At 46.4% G+C, this 18,696-nt stretch overlaps 1 protein-coding gene across 2 annotated transcripts; it reads left to right on the top strand.

The window, feature by feature from the left end:
- The first annotated feature begins 6,155 nt into the window (after positions 1-6,155).
- On the top strand, positions 6,156-7,641 carry LOC103636528 (eukaryotic translation initiation factor 3 subunit E). Of its 2 annotated transcripts, XM_008658885.4 has the most exons (5): positions 6,156-6,222; positions 6,316-6,384; positions 6,667-6,894; positions 6,981-7,063; positions 7,268-7,641. In XM_008658885.4, exons 2-5 carry the CDS (start codon positions 6,325-6,327, stop codon positions 7,461-7,463), a joined length of 567 nt encoding a protein of 188 aa, XP_008657107.1. In that variant the 5' UTR covers positions 6,156-6,222; positions 6,316-6,324; the 3' UTR covers positions 7,464-7,641. The 2 variants fall into 2 exon arrangements, with proteins under 2 accessions (XP_008657107.1, XP_008657100.1); XM_008658878.4 differs by lacking the exons at positions 6,156-6,222; positions 6,316-6,384 and having other exon boundaries at positions 6,644-6,894; positions 7,005-7,063.
- The last annotated feature ends 11,055 nt before the right edge of the window (positions 7,642-18,696 follow it).

Here is an 18,696-nt window from a genome sequence, read left to right as displayed (position 1 = left end):
TCTGAGCTACTTTGGTCGCATTCTACTATATGTACGTTGTGACGAATTGTTTTAGCAGTTTCTTTGCTTCAGCTTTCATAAGACAAAGCTCTCTGGTGTAACTGTGCTAGTGTAAAAAATTGGATGCCTTCTAATCTTTCTTTTAAATAATATCGTAGACCATTAAAGGCTAATCCTGCTAGCTGTTTTTCTGCTAAATGAATTTGGAAGCATCGGTTTCTTGTATCTCAGAATCTCCGGATGTAATCATTAACCGATTCATCTTTTGTCTGTCGCAATGACACTAAATCTACCAAATCCAACTCATAGTCACCGAAAAAATGATCATGAAATTTTTGTTCTAGATCCCCCCATGATGAAATGGAATTAGGAGGTAAAGTGGCATACCATGCAAACGCGGTTCTTGTTAGAGATAATAAAAATAAACGTACACGAAATGCCTCTGTGTCGGCATATTCTCCCAATTTTGCTAAGAACTGGCCTATATGTTCGCGCGTGTTTTTCCCTTGATCACCCAAAAATTTTGCGAATTCGTGTATCCTAGTTCCCTGTGGGTATGGGTGGTGATCAAATCGGCTGTCATAAGGTTTCCAATATGATTGCCCCCCAGGGACCATGCTTACTCCGAGCTTATCTTGGAATGCCCCGGCTATTTCTTCCCTCACTATATCAATGGCAGCCGGTGCAAGACTACCGGCTCTCTGGTCAAACATAGGTGGGGTTGGTTGGATGTTAGTATGTTGTCTTTCCCCCCATTGGTTTGAGCTACGTGGTGCATTTCCATTTGCCCTATATGGCTCATAGGTTTGATCGTTTCTTTCCGGCCTTCTAGGCGGGGCCGGAAAGCTTTCCTGGGCTCTGGATCTTGAATTAATGGGCTGGTGCATTGCATAGTGTGATGGGAAGTGTTGCTAGGACGGGTGAGGATTCAGGTAATAATCCTCCTCAAAAGACTCATGCGCGGATTGTTCGGATATGTACCCGGACCGTCCGTGGTTATACGCGGACCGTCCGTCGTTGTATGCGGACCGTCCGACTGGGTAGTTTGGGTTCTGTGATGTATGTGGTGGCTCGGGTGCATGTCTAGGTAACTCATTAAAAATGGGCCTGACCGTGGCTGTCCCGGACGGTCCGCGCTCACGGTCGGACGGCCCGGACATGTGCAGATTGGCTGATTTACTGCCGATTTGCGGTTGCTCAGGGTACGTGTCCATCGGCATCCCGTAAAGGGGTTGTGACTGGTCATGACAACCTATAGCCAATGTATTACGCGTGTTACCCCCTAATTCTACCTCGTGTGATGGAAAATTTGCAATGCTAGATTTGTCAAATGCACGCGCTAACCTCCTATAGTCGTTTTGCATACCCCCTATAATGTTTTGCATTTGTTCACGCTATTCTTCTACATAATTCTTAAGAGATTGCAGCTCGTTTGTATTACTTACATTGGGGATATCTGACGTGGGTCGCAGTGAAGCTGGATCCGTCGCCCCATGTCGAACGACTTTGTTGTTCCTGTCCACTTTGAAGTTGGCCAAGAACCTTGCTTTTGCCTCCTGGATCATCTGCTCCTTATGCTCCTCAAACTGGAGCTGTTCGTCAGCCGACAAGGTTTCCCAAGTCGGCTCTATGATGTTGCTTGGAGAGACTTCACAACTATCCCTTGAACTGGCCATTAAGGGCCGATTTGATAGGTCTAAATATGTCTTCCCCAGAGGAGTCGCCAAAAAGTATGTTGACGCCTTTTTGGAGCGCCAAATACCCAACAAGAACCGTGGCAGTGCTCTCTGGTCAGGCGCTGACGGTCCGTGACCTGGCGCAGGGCTAGGGTCCTCTGCCTGACGGCCGGACGGTCCGCGCCCTGGGGGCCGGACGGTCCGCGCGTACGCAGAGGCGGCGGAAGTCGCCGGCGGCGGCCTGGATCTCGCTCCCGGGAGGGACCCCGTCGGGGAGGAGAGATCCTAGGTGATATCTAGGCTCGGCAGGCTGACCTAGACTCTTCTAATCGGCGTAGAGTCGAAGAGAAGCGAGAATTTGGAGATTGAGAGGCTAAACCTAAACTAGACTAGAACTACTCCTAGGATAAAGTGCGAAATAGAAGTGTTGTTGATTCGATTCGTTGTACTTAATCGGCCGTAGTCCTCTGCTTTTATAGAGGAGGGGGGCTGGACCCGTTACCAACAAAACTCCGAGCAAATCCCGCGATTTTCGCCAACAAACGCAGCGAGAAACTCGGAACCCTAATCTGTTCAGCGCGTGCGCGGACCGTCCGGCCCACAGGCGCGGACCGTCCGGCCTCAGGGCCGGACTGTCTGCACCTCAATTTGGTGCCCAACAATTGTCAATATTAGACTCGGTTTGAACTCCAGCTCCTTTGTGTACTATACAGTCTAGAGCAAATAAAGTGTTGTTTTATATGCTCTGAAAAAAACAAAATATACGAATGTGCTGGCATATTTTTACGTCAAATATCAACGAATCCTAAGACCTTAGAATCGACTTTGTAATGTAATCTAGAACCACACCTCTATGTTGGCACCCTTTTGGCCCGTAGTAGGGTATCGGACCGTCCGCGACAGCGCAAAGAGCTCTCGAGTAAATCTAGATCTTGCCTCCCGTGAGTGACTCAGTCAGGGAGAGATTGTATGGTTGCTTAGGGATCGGCAGGTCATGCAAAGTGTCTCTAGACGACGTAAAGCTGAAGAGAGGTGAAGAATGAGATTGAAAAAACTACGACTAGAGCTACGCTACATCTACTCCTATTGCATGATAATGTAAATAAATTGGTTTGATTGAATTGTGTGTTCTCAATTGGTCATACCCTTTCATATTAGTGGAGGTCTGGACCCGTTTCTAGGCGAGATCCAACAGTTTCACATAAGTTTGTTAGGAAAACCACACACAGGATAAGGACTCTCGCCTGAACTCATCTAATTGCGGTCGTCCGGGCTACTCCTGCAGACCGTTCGGGGCACGAACCATCCAGACCATAAGACCGGACCGTATGACCGTTGATGTGCCAAATTTGATGTTCAACGCATGCCCTGCCTTTTGGTGGATGTCACAAACCAAGATCTCCTATACTATCAGTGTCTTTCAAGAAGTGATAGATTTCATAAATAATCTTGTTCCCAAAATAAGAACTATATCCCGATACAAGTTACCGACTTTTTTTAACCTAACAGACCATTTAGAACTCTAATTCATAAAGGTTGTTTAGGGTTGCATCTTCTTTGGCCAAGGTAGTAAATTTATTGTGCGCGTCCTAGGCTCTGGAGGGCGTCGATGGTGGGTGCAAGATTTATATTAGTTCGGGTAGAAAGTCCACTACACGACGGTTGATCTTTAGCGACCCTTATTTGGGACCGACGGTTGGTCGCTAAAAGTTATGGACCAACGGTTGGTCGCTAAATGCGTTTATAGCGACGGTCTGTGGGTCACTAAAAGTCTAGAAATTTAACGACTTATGGTCGGTCGCTATAGAGGTAAGTGTGTGACTGATGGTGGGTCGCTATAGAGGTACGTGATTTTTGTGTTTCTTATTTACTCACAAAAGCCCATCTAAAAGCCTGCTAAACAAACAAACGAAACCCTATCGCGCGTAGCCGCCGTCACTTCTCCCATGGCCACCCCCTCCCTCAGCCATGGCGGGTGCCGCCGCCACTGCCCACTGCACACTCAGCCGTCCGCCCAGCCCTATCTCTTGCACGCACCGCATCTTCTTCATACCCTCCCCATCTTCCTCTAGCGCCAGCCACCAGGGAGGTTCGAGCTCGCCCTCTCCGCGCCCTCCCTGCTCACTGCCCTCCAGCTCGCCATATCTCTTGCACGCACCTCATCTTCTCCATCCCCTCCCCATCTTCCTCTAGCGCCAGCCACCAGGGAGGTTCGAGCTCGCCCCCTACGCGCCCTCCCTGCTCGCTGCCCTCTAGCTCACCAGTCGTGCTCAGCTCTGCTCCATCTTCCTGCGCCGCCCAAGTCCAGTCAGGAACTTCCTAGCGCCTCCCTCTCTGCTCCTGCGCTCGGTGCCCATCCCTGTGGTGCTCAGCATTTCTCCCTCTCTGGTAGCCGCAGCCCTAGCTCGTCCATGGCGTTTGGGCCAAAGTTCCTTATCCCCTTCACGCCGGCCGTCCTTGTTCAGCCATGGTCACATGGTGGTGGAACACCTAGGTCCGTCCACGGTCGCTCCCTTCGTCGTTGGTGCTCGACGACCTCTGCTGCTTCTCCTCTGGTGTGCTTCCGGTGTGAGTGCCCTCACCCTAGCGGGCAGCAGCAGTAACCATGGAACATTGGAAACCCCTCTGGGTCGCGCCCTCAACATGCTCGATGATATGCTACAACGTTGTTCAACCATATGTTTGTGTCATCCTGTATAATTGTTCGAAGCATCTACAAGTTGACGTCTTCTAGGGCTTTATGTAGTGTGCTACTAATTACTACTTGGGGGAATTGATGATTTCCTCCTTCTCTCTTTTTTTACTGAAACCGTGACAGTTCTACTTCTATCTCATTTCTTTGCTGTTCAGTTTTGTGTGAACTGAGCATACCATTTCTTTGCAGTTGTCTCGCAGTTTCCGAGAGCCCACTGTTTCGCGGTCTGCTTACTAGCTCACGCAGCAAAATACTTGACCCAGCGATGGATCCTTGGAACGCCATGAGAGCCTGAACTCGTCCAGATCAATCATCCCGGTGCTTCCAGCGACGTCTATAGGTATACTGTGGCCTGATGATGAGCTCTGGTTTCTATCAAGTTCTTTGACTGTGTTGCCTTGTCTCCCCCCTCTCCCTATGACTGTGAGTACTATCTTCAATGTACTTGCGGCGAAGACGGATATGGCATCTTTACTCATAGGCAGTAGCTGTTGAGTGTTGTGTGGTTGGTATTTGGTCCCTTGACCCTACCACCGGCCTACTACTACGTAGCATCTGCGGCGTCTCCTGTTCATGAAAGAATGCAGCAAAGGAAAGACCTATTAGGCTATTACCATCGTGTTCTGCTTTGGCGGTTCTGTCAACATTACCTGTGAACTCTCGTTTCCTGGCCGCAGCTGCAGATGTGCTCCAGTGGAGCTTACCGCTACCACTTTGTGTTGGACACTTGAACTGCAATGCACAGTCACGGGCACAGATAGTCTCATCTCATAGTCAGATCCAGCCTCTCCGAATCTGGCCAGGTGTGTTCTGGTTTGCTCTATTTTTTTATATACTTATATAATATAGCCTTGACCAGCCTGAACGACTGGCACACAGCACAGGGAACAACACGCCGTGCACGCACGCCCCGCATGAGGGGAAAGAACCGATTCAGGTAACTTACTGATTTTATTTAATTAGAATTGTTAAACTAGATATAGACCCTTTTGTCTTCTCTAATTTATGACACCACAACAGTAAGCAAGACTACAGGACATCTATGCGAAATGCAGCTAGCCAGCTACACTGATGTAGAGATCATTCAGGCAGTTTAACCTCTATACTGTATCATTTTAATTTAACCAGCTATTTCACTACTGCCTTTTATAGTGTTTAGGTTATAACCAATGACCTCTGTTAGAGTTTATAATTTAAACTCATTGATTAAAAAACATTTAGTTGTGATGTCACTAAAAGGTGAAATAATTTTGTTATAGTGTGCATTATTATCCCTTTTTTCATTTCTAAGTAAAATTCTTAACAACTTCTGTATAATAATGATTGTATTTATGACTGTTGTTTGCACTAACATCTGGTCTAATTTCATTATTCTTGAACTTCTTTTGTGCCCATGCTTCATTACACATGTAGGTCGCTCGAATGCAACTGTCTGGCCTAGCATCCAATCGACCTCAACCACTCTTCATCCCACGAGTGTGTGGAGCTGATGAACTTGTCGATGTGTACTGATTTTTCTCATATGTTTCTAGCCATGCTTTAATTGATTCTTTGTCAAATTGTGCAACTTGTGCAAACCATATGATTACTTGGTATTATTGCTTTGATATGGACATCCAGAAAAATATTCAACTTCGAATATCTTTGGCTTTAGTGACTAGTCTTCTCCATTGTTTCTCTAGACTTTGAGGTATTTGCCATCGTGTTATTCATCATGTAAGCTTAAAATATGACACAAAGAAACTCCTAATATTATGTTTTATTTTTAGACTACACAGACAAATATGGTAGCTATGCTAGATGAGATCCTGGATTATGTGAAGTTTCTAAGGCTTTAGCCTTTAGGTCAAGGTTCAGCTCATTGTGCTGACATATTTGGGTTATTAACCACCAATTGGGTTACTTGTTTGATCACTGATGGGTCCCTGATTTTGAAAATGTTAGGTTCTAAGCATGAGCAAGCTGGGTTATGATGGTGTTGTGGCACTGCTGGTTGCCGATATATCACTTTCAGTTAAGTTACACATGTGATTTGTGACTACTAACTATTTCCCTCTGGTAACTTCACTCTCACTGCCATGAGATATGAAAACATTCTGAGAAAATAGTGGGTTTAAAGAAGACTTCACAAGAAACACACGTCCTCCTTCACAAGAAACGCACTGTAGGGAAAGGACAATGCATATTAAATAAGATCAAAATTCAGATGGAACGTTGAAGCTGTGCATTTTTATTGCTATAGCTTGTTTTGTGATAATTGCTAATGAATTGATCAATCCTTGTTTACCAATGCAGATCGGTCCTGACCAGATTGAAGCTCTGTATCAGTATGCCAAATTTCAGTTTGAGTGTGGTAACTACTCAGGGGCTGCTGATTACCTTTACCAGTATGGTGCTTTGTGCACAAACAGTGAGCGAAATGTGAGTGCCCTCTGGGGAAAGCTGGCAGCAGAAATCCTAATGCAAAACTGGGACCTAGCTTTGGAGGAACTCAACCGCTTGAAGGAAATAATTGATTCAAAGGTTCTAACTTCAATGTTTTGTTTTGTGTTCTTTGTTCTTTGTGTACACTATATCACCAACCATGTTCCTTCCTGATATTTGGGCAGAACTTCTCATCACCTCTGAATCAGCTCCAGAATAGGATATGGCTGATGCATTGGGCTCTGTTCATCTTCTTTAACCATATCAGGTGATATACGTGCATGTTTAGAACTACACTGTTTTCCACTAGTAGGTTTCACATAATTATTTTTTTTGGAGAAATTTGAGCTTGATCCAAACTCGTTCTTTTGCAACTGTGTAATCCAGTTTGAGTCGCTACTATTTTTTGTCTTTAAGATTATGTATGCTCAGAATATACTAGTAAATTTACATTCACTTGTTTCCCTTGCAGGTACTTGAATGCTATACAGACAAATGCACACCATCTTATTAGGTATCTAGCTACTGCAGTTGTTGTCAACAAAAGGAGAAGGAATATGCTTAAAGAGTTGATTAAGGTCATTCAACAGGAGCACCATACCTACAAGGATCCCATAACTGAATTTCTGGAATGCTTATATGTTAACTATGTAGTTGTGGGCTTTTGAACAATAGCTAGAGTGATATGAAACATTAGTGATGTAGTTGTGGGCTTTTGAACTGCTTCAAGCTGGAGTGATGTCGTTGTGGTGTTTTTGTGACTGATCATCTCTGGAGCTTTTGTGAATGATCTAGCTAGCTATCTGTAAATGATCTAGTTGTGAATGATATTATAATTGTGATGCTTTTGTGAATATATAATTGTGGTGCTTTTGTGTTTATGTGATGGATCTATGACTGTGGTATACTGATTAACTGTGTATGTCTTTATGATTTGTGTATAAAAATCTATGATTTGTGGTGCTTAATTAAATGCATATTATTATTAATAACAACTGTAAAAGGGCGACTTTCTGTTGGTTGCTAAATGTATAGTATGACGACTTACGGTTGGTTGCTAAATCTATAGTACAGCAACCCACAGTTGGTCGCTAAATGTACAATATTAGCAACGGACGGTCGGTCGCTAAAAAGATGTCGGTCGCTAAAGCCTTTAGCGACGGCACTTACAGCGACCATCCTTATGGGTCGCTAAAAGTTTTTAGCGACCAACCGTAGGTCGCTGAAGGTCGTTTTAGCAACCAACCGTAGGTCGCTGTAAGTGAACCGTCGTGTAGTGGTCCCTACTTCCAGTCATCGGTGACTTGCGCTACCAGCAACAATGATGATCAAAACTTGTAGTAGGGGTTACAACCAGTCGAGAGAGGGAGGAGAGGCTCCCAAGTCTTTTTATTATGTGGAAGTGGAGCTTAGAAACTACAGAGTGGAGTCATGGCTAAGTCTTGGCTTGGTGGCGGGGCTTCGACTTCCTGGTCATTGTCAGTGCTCCTCCTCCTGTTCGTCCTTGTGGGTGCGTGTCCGAGTGAGCTCAGCTTCGTCTAAGATGTCTAGAAAATGTCCCCTTGCCTTGAGGCCAACTCCTCCCTTTTATAGGCCGAAAGAGGGGTTGGCTGTCGATGGCTTCCTTAGGAAAGAGTCATAAGGTGAGGGTAAAACCAGCGTTCTACCTGGGGTCAATCCACGCATACTCGTGGGGCCTGGGGTTGATTGGATCTCTTGTATTTACCATGGCGAATGGCGTATGGCTGTGAGGGTTCTAGGTGCCATCATTTTGTCTATACCGACCCCTGGCCTCCATAGCATAGGGCTCAACACTATCCGTCGTGTAGCGCCCTACCAAAGGTCTGCGCACTCAGGCCTAGTCTGATAGGTCATGAGTGTGTTGTAGGCCGAGGGGTGCGTGGGCCATAAATGTGTCGCAGTCCAGGTGTCTCATAGGTCATGAGTGCTATTCATCCCGAGGGGTTTTTGAAAGGGAAATAGAGTTAACCTTTTCCCAGTATTAATTTTGGTGGTTGAATGCCCAACACAAATATTGAACTAACTAGTTTGCTCTATATTATATATTCTACAGGTGCATAAAGGTTCAACACAAACCAATAAAAGATTAAAGTTAGGGATCAAATTCAAAGGAGCAAAGAAACCGAGTGTGCTCTGGCCTGGCGCACCGGACTGTCTGGTGTGCCACCGGACAGTGTTCGGTGCACCAGGACCATACAGAGTCCAACGAGCCACTCTCGGGCTTCAGCAGGTGCACTCTGCTAAAAATCACCGGACTGTCCGGTGTGCCAGCGGAGCAATGACTACTTCGCACAATGGTCGACTGCAAAAGTTCCTGAAGCAAGGAACAGTGCGCGACAGAGTTAGAGCGCAGAGTCAAAGGCGCACCGGACAGTGAACAGTACCTGTCCGGTGCGGCACCGGACTGTCCGGTGCGGCACCGGACTGTCCGGTGCCACATGAGGACAAAGCCTCCAACGGTCGACCTGCTTCTAACCCTAATGGTTGGGTGATGCGGTGGCACACCGAACACATCGCCAGCAGCCTTTCCCAACGGCTACAAGATGGTTGGTGGCTATAAATACCATCCCAACCGGCCATTTCAAGGTGAGGGAGCCCAAGCAACATTCCAAGTCATATAGTTGACATATCCAAGCCCTCCCAACCACCTCCATTCATTGATCTATCTCATACACAAGATTTAGTCCACCACAAGCAATACTGTCACACCCGGTTTTAGAAGGCAAACCGAATGCGAACCATGTACGTGCCAGGATCAGCAATTCACGTACACAACAGTTACATAACTGGACATCATCACACAGTGCTAAAATAATGACATAAAAGAGGGTATAATAGTCGATTACATCATGATGTCCAAGACATCCACATAGTCTTTAACAATAATCAAAGTGCGGAAAAGAAACGTAGATACACACGACCTACACAGGCAGCCGACTGGGGGTTTGCCGCTAACCCACGCCTAGAACTCATTGTACTCTTGGAACTCCTGGAAGTCCTCCTCCACGACTTCATCTTCACCTGAGCAGTGGTTGCAACGCGGACAACCTGGGGGGGGGGGGTTGGTGTGTAAAGCAAGGGTGAGTACACATCAACATACTCAGCAATATGTCCCGTTTGGCTGTAGTGGACTAGCTTTATGTGGAGTTAAGTCAAGCAGTTGCTTTTAGTTGGTCAGGTTATTACTTACTAGTAGAAAGCCAGGTTTTAGCATTAACCCAAGTTATTATCCTAGATGTACCCTTTCCAAACGGAAAGAATACCACTTACCATTACCATAGTCATAACCAAAATCATCATCCTCGTCACCACCTGTAAACCATACATCTCTGATCAAGTATCTCTAATCACTGGAGCTCCCTTGGCCGCTCATAACCGCGAGCACGACTGATATATCAGTTTCATAACACTCTGCAGAGGTTGCGCACTTTACCCACAAGCCGTGATTCCCTCTTGCCTTGGGCCGATCAAACCCTTAAACACTACCAAGGTGAATAGGCAGGGTCTCACTACGTAGCCTTTACAAAGATTTCCTGGGACTGTAGCCGCCCATTAGGTTTCCTAAATGCACCGCACTCCTCCCCAAGGGGCAAACCAACCTTGGCAGAGCGAGCCGCATACACTGAGCCCCATTAACGGCATGACGGCGAAGCAAACTACACCTCAGTTCCTCTAATTACTCAGCTAAGGGTGTCCCACTCCACCCTCATGGTTGCACTGTTTTCCCGGGCGGTCATCCAACAAACCAGTCCTTACGGAGAGGCACTCGAGAAACAGCTCGAGCTCCCTTAAATGCCACAAGTACCATCATCATAATCAAAAGGGAAAACAGCGTATCATAGATAATATCATCATGTTCATTGATTAATGTGAAGCGCTAGCATAAATCTAAATTGAAATAACCCAACCAAAATAGGTAAACAAGGACAAGATAGACAAAAAGCTAGTCAATGCTTAGGTATAAATGTGTAAATGCGGGAAGTGAATTATAAGAATGAGTAGGACATAGATGGGTCAAGGGACACTTGCCTTCACCACCCGACTGCTGCTCAGGGTCTTCACCTGCAACTCCTTCGGACTCCGCCAACTGACCATTATATATACGAGTTTCAAACATACATTTCACAAGTTTTAATACAAAGGAACAATACACCATACAATAGAATGCAATAAATAGACAGACGTTCGACGCATGGCTCACACCTATAACTAAACAAGAAAGAGAAAGTAACGGTCGAGGCTACGGTCGAGAAGCGATCATGTTACACGATTATGGATTAAAATACTCGTCTAAACAGAATGGTATTAGTTTAGCCATCACGTTAAGCATAAGGTAAAGTCATGTTCCATATTTAATTATTATGAACAGATTAAGGTAAGTTAAAAGGATTGTCGCGCGGTGAAACGCGCGACACAACACTTAAATTGAATTAAGAAATAAACGACTCATCGCGCGACGAGGCGCACAACGAGACCTCTTGCATTAATTATATATAAACGTTAAGCGTCACGCGACGAAACGCACGACGGCATACGTCATCCAAAATGAATTTAAAATGGAACGTCGCGCGACTGGACGCGCGACGTCATACATTAAACAACCTAAAATTAAAATGGATCGTCGCGCGACGAAGCGCGCGACACAGCACATTAATAGAATCTAGAATTAAACAAATTCGTCGCGCGACGCAACACGTTCATTAAACTAAATTTAAAAAACTAATTAAACTGAGGTTGCTGGGGCTGCGCGCACGGGAACGCGCAGGGGCCGCCGGGCCGCGCACGAGGGGCTGCCAGGGGCCGCCGCCGGGGGGCTGCGCAGGGAGCGCGCCGGGGGGGCGCGGGGAAGCGCGTAGGGGGCCGTGTGGGGCGCGCGCAGGGGCGCCAGGGGCCGCCGCTAGGGGGCCGCACGGGGAAGCCGCCGGGGGGCGCGAGGGAGGCCGTGAGGGCCACGCGGGGCGCAGGGGAGCGCGTGCAGGGGGCCATGGGGGAGCGCCGCCAGGGGGCGCCAGGGGGCCACGCGGGGAAGCCACCGGGGCACGGGGGAGGCCGCGACGGCCGCGTGGGGGCGCGCGCGCAGGGAGGCTGCACGGGGGAAGAAGAAGGGGAGGGGGAGGGGAAGAGAGAGAGGGGGAGGGGAGCTCACCTCAGGGTCCAAATCTGGCGATCACCGTCTCCAAAACCTAGGGCACCACGGGGGGAGAGAGAGAGGTGGGAGAGGAGGTTGCTGCGCGGGAGAATTGAATGAGGGAAAGAGAGACAAGGGGAGGGGGGCGCGCATGGGGGAGGGGCAGGGGCGCCAGGGGCGCGCGGGCCGAGCTGGGCTGGGTTGCACCGCAGGTCAAAATCCTGTGGCACGCACACCCACAGATCGGAATCCAATTCGCGAAACAAAATCTGAAACGAGACTAAGCAACACATGCGATTGAACACGATATCAGACAAAGAAATATGCCTCGGCATGATGCAACACTCATGTCAACTTAGGTTTTTGTTCACACATGACACAGACACAAGTTGCTATATTGCTTTGAAATTGGGAAGAAGGAGCGAAACGGGAAAATAAAAGAGAGTAACGCCTGAATTTGGTGAGTAAAAAGAAGAAAAAAAATTCTACCCCCAAATTCAGGGCGTTACAAACCTATCCCCCTTAAAAGAATCTCGCCCTCGAGATTCAAGGTTGGCCAGCAAAGAGTTCAGGATATTTGGCCATTAGATCATCTTCACGCTCCTAGGTTGTATAGAATAAGCTGACTCATGAGCTTCCTTGAGGATCAACTCCTAAATGGACTGGACATTGGGAACACACAAGCGGTCCTTGAACCACATCATACCTTCTGCATCTTCTCGAAAATCTTTACCTCTTCCTTCCAGAATCAGCTGCCGGATTTCACTGATCTTCTCATCATTCTTCTGTGCTTCTTTGATTTCCCGCTCTAGGGTTGGCTCTAACTCAACTGTCACTCCTCGCATATTGTCCAGAAATCCGAGGCTCAACCTATCAAACTCTTTGGCCAACTCATAAGGCATCGGATGAGCGACCATCATATTGACCTGACTTTTCCTGCTCAAAGCATCTGCCACTATGTTTGCTTTGTCTGGATGGTAATGAATCTCCAATTCATAGTCTTTGATCAACTCTAACCATCTTCGTTGCCTCATATTCAGCTCCGACTGAGTGAATATGTACTTCAGACTCTTGTGGTCTGTGTAAACATCACATTTCTGCCCATACAGATAGTGTCTCCATGTCTTCAGTGCATGAACCAGTGCTGCCAACTCTAGATCATGGATTGGGTAATTCTTCTCATGAACCTTCAGCTGTTGGGACGAGTAAGCCACAACTCTTCCCTCCTGCATCAACACACATCCCAAACCAGTGTAACAAGCATCACAATACACTAAGAAGGGCTTGTGCACATCAGGCAAGACTAAGACAGGTGTTGTAGTCAACTTCTCTTTCAGCGCTTCAAAGGCTTCTTGGCATTTTTGGGTCCACTTGAACTCAACCTTGTTGCCTAGCAAAGCTGTCATTGGTTTCGCAATCTTCGAGAACCCTTCGATGAATCGCCGATAATATCCGGCCATTCCAATAAAGCTCTTGATTCTTCGGGCATCTGTTGGCGCTTTCGAGTTCAGAATGTCTGCCACTTTCTTCGGATCCATAGTTAATCCTTCTTTGTTAATTATGTGACCCAAGAACAGGACTTCATCAATCTAGAACTCACACTTGCTCAACTTTGCATACAGCTGGTGCTCTCGCAATCTCTGCAATACCATCCTCAAATGATTCACATGCTCTTCTTCACTTTGAGAATATATAAGAATATCATCAATAAATACCACCACAAACTTGTCAAGATAATCCATGAATACACTATTCATCAGATTCATGAAGAAGGCTGGTGCATTCGTTAGGCCAAAAGACATAACAGTGAACTCATACAACCCATACTTGGTAATGAATGCCGTCTTCAGAATGTCTGAGGGTCGAATCCTGAGCTGATGATAAAATGACCTTAGATCTATCTTTGAGAACACGCTGGCCCCTCTCAACTGGTCGAACAGATCTTCTATTCTGGGCAAGGGGTACTTGTTCTTGATCGTGACTTCATTCAGAGCTCGATAATCGATGCACATCCTCCTAGTGCCATCTTTCTTCTCCATGAACAGGACAGGGGTAGCCCAAGGCGAGGTGCTTGGCCTTATATAACCTTTTTCTGACAGCTCATCGATCTGCTTCTTGAGTTCAACCAACTCTGGTCCAGATACCCTGTAGGCTCTTTTAGAGATAGGGGCGGTGCTAGGAAGAAGCTCTATAGCAAACTCAACTTTCCGCTCAGGTGGCATACCTGGTAAGTCTTCCGGGAACACATCTGGGAACTCGGACACAACCTTGATAATCTCGAGTGAATCTAGCTCCTTGCTATCAATAGCCATCTGATGACAACTTCCTTTCCTTGGCTCAGGCGGGACTAACTCGGTCACCACTTCCTCTCCTAGTGGGGACATCAACTTGATTGTCCTCTTATCACATCTGATAATTGCTTGGTACTTATCTAGCCAATTCATCCCTAGGATGACATCTATTCCCTGAGTACCCATTACTAGAGATTAGCGGGAAACGCTATCCCCCTTATTTCCACACTTACATGTGGCAGAACCACCCGAATTATTCCAGCTTAAGTGCCTAAGTCACGCCTCAGGGGCCGTAACACACTTAAATCGGAATAACCCGTCAGTCCCTCAGATCTAGTCTGATATAGCCACTTAACCAGGATCAAATTCCACAATCTCACTCGAAGGTGAGTCACAGAAGAAATTCAATAAAACAGGAAACCTCAAATTAAGTACGGAGTTATTACATAAATCGGAGTTTTTGGAGTAGCAAATAAAGTTCACAAATTAAAGTGCAGCGGATAATCGATGTCGTCGGTAACGAGGAAATGGGCAAGGCCTAGCCCACTACTCCTCATGCTCCTCTCCTGCCGGAGCAACATCCCACTCGACCGTCCAACCCGGTGGCAGGGTGGTAGGCCAAGTCACACCATCAACTACATCCTGCATGGTACCTGCAAAAATGGTGCCACAAGCAAGGCTGAGTATACTAATACTCAGCTAGACTTAACCGGTGTGAGGAGTCTACTCCTCTACCTCTAGACTATGCAGCTGTTTGGCTGAGGGGTTTGGTTTGCCAAAAGCACTAGCTGTTTCTAAAATCAACTTTTAGCTTTTCAATTTCTACCATCATTAACTTAGCTAGATTGGCTCCTTCTAAGCATACATGGTAACAAGCAATTAGTTCAATCAACAAGTTATCTCATGTAATCCACATTTCACTTCTTACTCGATGCAGTACAAGGAATCAAGCAGTCTCATTAGCTGCGAGAAGCAGACGATTCAAATCGAGTTTTAACCTTGCAAGGTAAACCTAAACACACGGCATGTCAGGGTACTCCGACCCCACACATGACAACCGTCCCCATCGATTCCCCGTTCGCGTCCAGGCCTCACCGCCTTGGCATACAATGCTCCACTGACCCCGGCTGCCGCCGTGCAGTGACCGCACTTGTACCCACCATAGCTAGCATGGGAGACCCTGTCTCAGGTCGCATGAGGGATAAAGTCCGCGCCCGGCTTCACTCAGGTACTAGGTTTACCGGTTACCATTTTTCCCGGCATGTGCTTAGTACGTTCAAAAGCTTGACTCAGGTATCCACACATTAATCCTTAATTCATTTTTCCCGTCTCATGGACAAGGCATCCTCCCTGGATCCAAGTCCATAGACCAACATATATCCCATTATCAAGATGAATACAATCAATTCCTGACCTCGCGCGAGTGCTAGAAAAATCACTCGACTTCTACCGAGATCCTGATTAGCAAGCAGCTACTCGACCTAGCATACTAGTATTCATCTCAAAAAGGAGTCCTAAGTTCATGCAACTAGAGGTTTCAAGCAACTCCTACACTTAAGTGCACATTACAGTCCTACAAGCATTAAGTGTAGTAAAGTAGCATATATTAACATGGTTATGCATAAAACCGAGGCTTGCCTTCAATTGCTGGGGCTGCGGGGAGATCCTCAATAGCAGCCTCTGAAGCCTGCTCCTGGTCCTCCTCTTGGACAGGTCCTTGCTCGGGGATGAGCACGTACTCTCCGTCGGCAAGATTACAATCTAATGAATGCAATGCGTAAGATATATGCATGATACAATATGTGCTTTAGAATTTACAACTTTTAAAAATGTAGGGTCTTTAGAATTTAAGCAAGTTAACCTTACTTATGTAAAACCTTTTAGTGGTATGCTTGGTAAATTGGGTTAGTTTTAATGGGATGAGGTTTATTCCTCCTTTTCTTTTCTTTTATTCCTTTTTAATGTTTTGGAGTAGGTTTGAACTACAAGTTGCTTTTATAGAATTCCAAAAATTCTGCAAAAATTACAGTGGCTTGTTACTGGTGTATGATTCTCTGTCTCAAAATTTGGGGTTCAGAAAGTGAATGGTTTTCTCTGGACAAAATTGCCAAATCTTAAGGCAGAAGGGGTACTTTGAACTACAACTATTATTTAACAGTGGGTAATTCTTTAAAACTTATTTTTGCTGGCTTTTAGGTGTCATAACATGACTTGATACAAATTTCTAGTCATTAATACCTTTTAATTCTTTTCCTATGGTTTTCTTAAGGTTTCTAGCCAAAGGGGTGCTTTCTACTACCACTATGTTTGAAAAACATCAAACAACAGAGTTCTTATTTTTCTTAGCTAGTATTTTGTGCAAGAGCAATCATTCTGGAGTTTGGTTTCTTTTTGCTTAAGGGAAGGGGTGGTTTGCATTATTTAAGTCAAATGGCCTTTCTCACAAATTGCTAGCAAAAGGCATGGGTTCACTTCTTTTTCATGGGTTTGTATTTTTCTCTGGTGGTTTATCTCATCATGGACTTAGCTAATTTTTGGTTGCCCATTATCTCATTATTTGAGGTTGTTTATGATTTATTGGGAAAATGCCTTATTACCACTTTGTATTTATTTTCCTTACTTAAAAAGTTAGGCTGGGGTGCTCTGTATTTTTGTAGTGGGGCTCTGGTGGTTATAAGTTCACTGGATTTTTGTTAACCACTTTGGCTATGGTTTTGCAATTTTAATAATTGATTTTCAGTCCACATAAGGCTGATTAAAGCATCTTAATTAGAAACTGGTCCTAATTAATGGTCTCTGCATTTTTCCTAGGTTCTTGGTTGCATAAGTAAACTAGGAAAAATATTACTAATCATTGTTCAACATTTTCTAATGCTTTTCTGATTTTCTCTAAGTTGTGGACAAAATGGCTTTAAATGAATAACTACATCATAATCTCTAATGCTGGGGATTCTACTATTTTTAAACAATGTCTAATTAGGGTATAAGCATCTACAAATTTTCTTAAGCTCAGTACAGAAGAAAAACTAATTTTCCTTAATTAAACAAGGTTTAGGGGGTTTCTGTTTTTAATTTTAAGCTCTAAAATTTAGAACAGAAAGCATATGGTTCAATAATTTTAAATGATAGATCATAATATTCCAGAGCTAGCAAAATTGGTTTGACAGCTTTTCATTAAGATTTCATCAAGTTATGAATTTTCTAAGTTCTTTGGTTATTTAAAAAGAATAACAGAATTGATAAAAGGGAAAAACCACTTTGCACTGGGGTCCCTGGCGGTTTTTCTAAGTTTTCCTCGCGAATCAGTCCTTAGGTTACTATTCATATGAGTCGCTGACATTACAGAAAACCCCTCGGGTTCTACAGAACCTAACCCGAGGTCCTTCTTCTACCTCAAACAGTAGCCGCGGCGAAGAAAAGGGCGGAGGGGCTTACCGGCGGCGAGACTGTTCCGGTGAAGTGGTCGAGGACGAAGGGGAGGTCGCGGGGATCACAACAGTGTGCGGAACGTCAACGGAGATGGCCGGAGTTGGTCGGTCCACGCGCGCAGGCGGGGATGCTCGTCGGCGGCGAGGAGACCGGCCTGGTCACGGCGAGATAGTTCAATCAAATGGGTCAGGGAGATCCACGGGATGCCAGAGAAGACATGAGCGAAAGGAATTGGGCGGAGACTCACTGGATAGCTCGGTCCACGCGCGGCGGCGGAAGACCGAAGTCCGGTGAGGTTGATCTCGGGCCTCCGGTGAAGTCCGGTCGGGTCCGAGGGCTTGGCGAGCTTCACGGGCTACTGGCGGAGCTAGCCGAAGCACAGGTTGGGCTGGAGGGCGGCTGGAGTGGGCTGGCCACGGCGGCCGTAGCTCTGGCGGCAATGGCGGGCGGAAATACGCTCGCCGGAGCTAAGGAACGGTGGCTGGCCGATGAGGGTGAGTGCGGGGCGAAGAGAGGTGCGCCCGGGGAAGCTTTATAGGCGCGGGCGGGCATGGCCGAGGGCGTGGGCGCGCGGCGGACTTGACCGGACGCCGGGGCGAGCGCGCGCGGGTTGGGCGAGCTCTGGCGTGCCGACCAGGGTCGAACACGTGTGCCCGTGCGTTCTGCCCAAGCTCTGGCGCGTGTGGTCGCTCATCCGAGCCTGCTCTCGCCTGGGTCAGTGCACAAAACCTCTTCTCCTCCCTACAAGCTACCATTCTTGTGTGGAGGTCATAGGATTTTGCCTACTGGTTGCAGAGATATGGAGCCAGGAAATCTGGTCTGTCTCCCTGCCCAAACCCGAGGCAAATCCCAAGTTTTGTCGTGTCTAGGGCTCGCGTCCCAATGCCATCTTCTGGCACACGACAGAGGGGTTAGTTAGACACAAATTTGTCAATGGGGCCATTAGGATTCGAGTTAGGGATCAAGGTGAACATCCCTGATCTTTGGCTCAAGGTCTGAATTTCAGAATTCTGAAATTCAGAATTCCCAATG

The sequence above is a fragment of the Zea mays genome, chromosome 1, assembly GCF_902167145.1.
Source record: "Zea mays cultivar B73 chromosome 1, Zm-B73-REFERENCE-NAM-5.0, whole genome shotgun sequence".
In the NCBI taxonomy this organism is placed as follows: domain Eukaryota; kingdom Viridiplantae; phylum Streptophyta; class Magnoliopsida; order Poales; family Poaceae; genus Zea; species Zea mays.
Note: the sequence above shows the minus strand (reverse complement) of the source record. Positions and strands in the feature narration are given on the sequence as shown.

Excerpts from the sequence above, each read along its gene's own strand:
- LOC103636528 (XM_008658885.4), top strand. The coding sequence starts at position 6,325 with ATGAGCAAGCTGGGTTATGATGGTGTTGTGGCACTGCTGGTTGCCGAT. Across the intron at positions 6,385-6,666 it reads TTGCCGATATATCACTTTCA|ATCGGTCCTGACCAGATTGA; the intron begins GTTAAGTTACAC and ends TTACCAATGCAG. Across the intron at positions 6,895-6,980 it reads AGGAAATAATTGATTCAAAG|AACTTCTCATCACCTCTGAA; the intron begins GTTCTAACTTCA and ends ATATTTGGGCAG.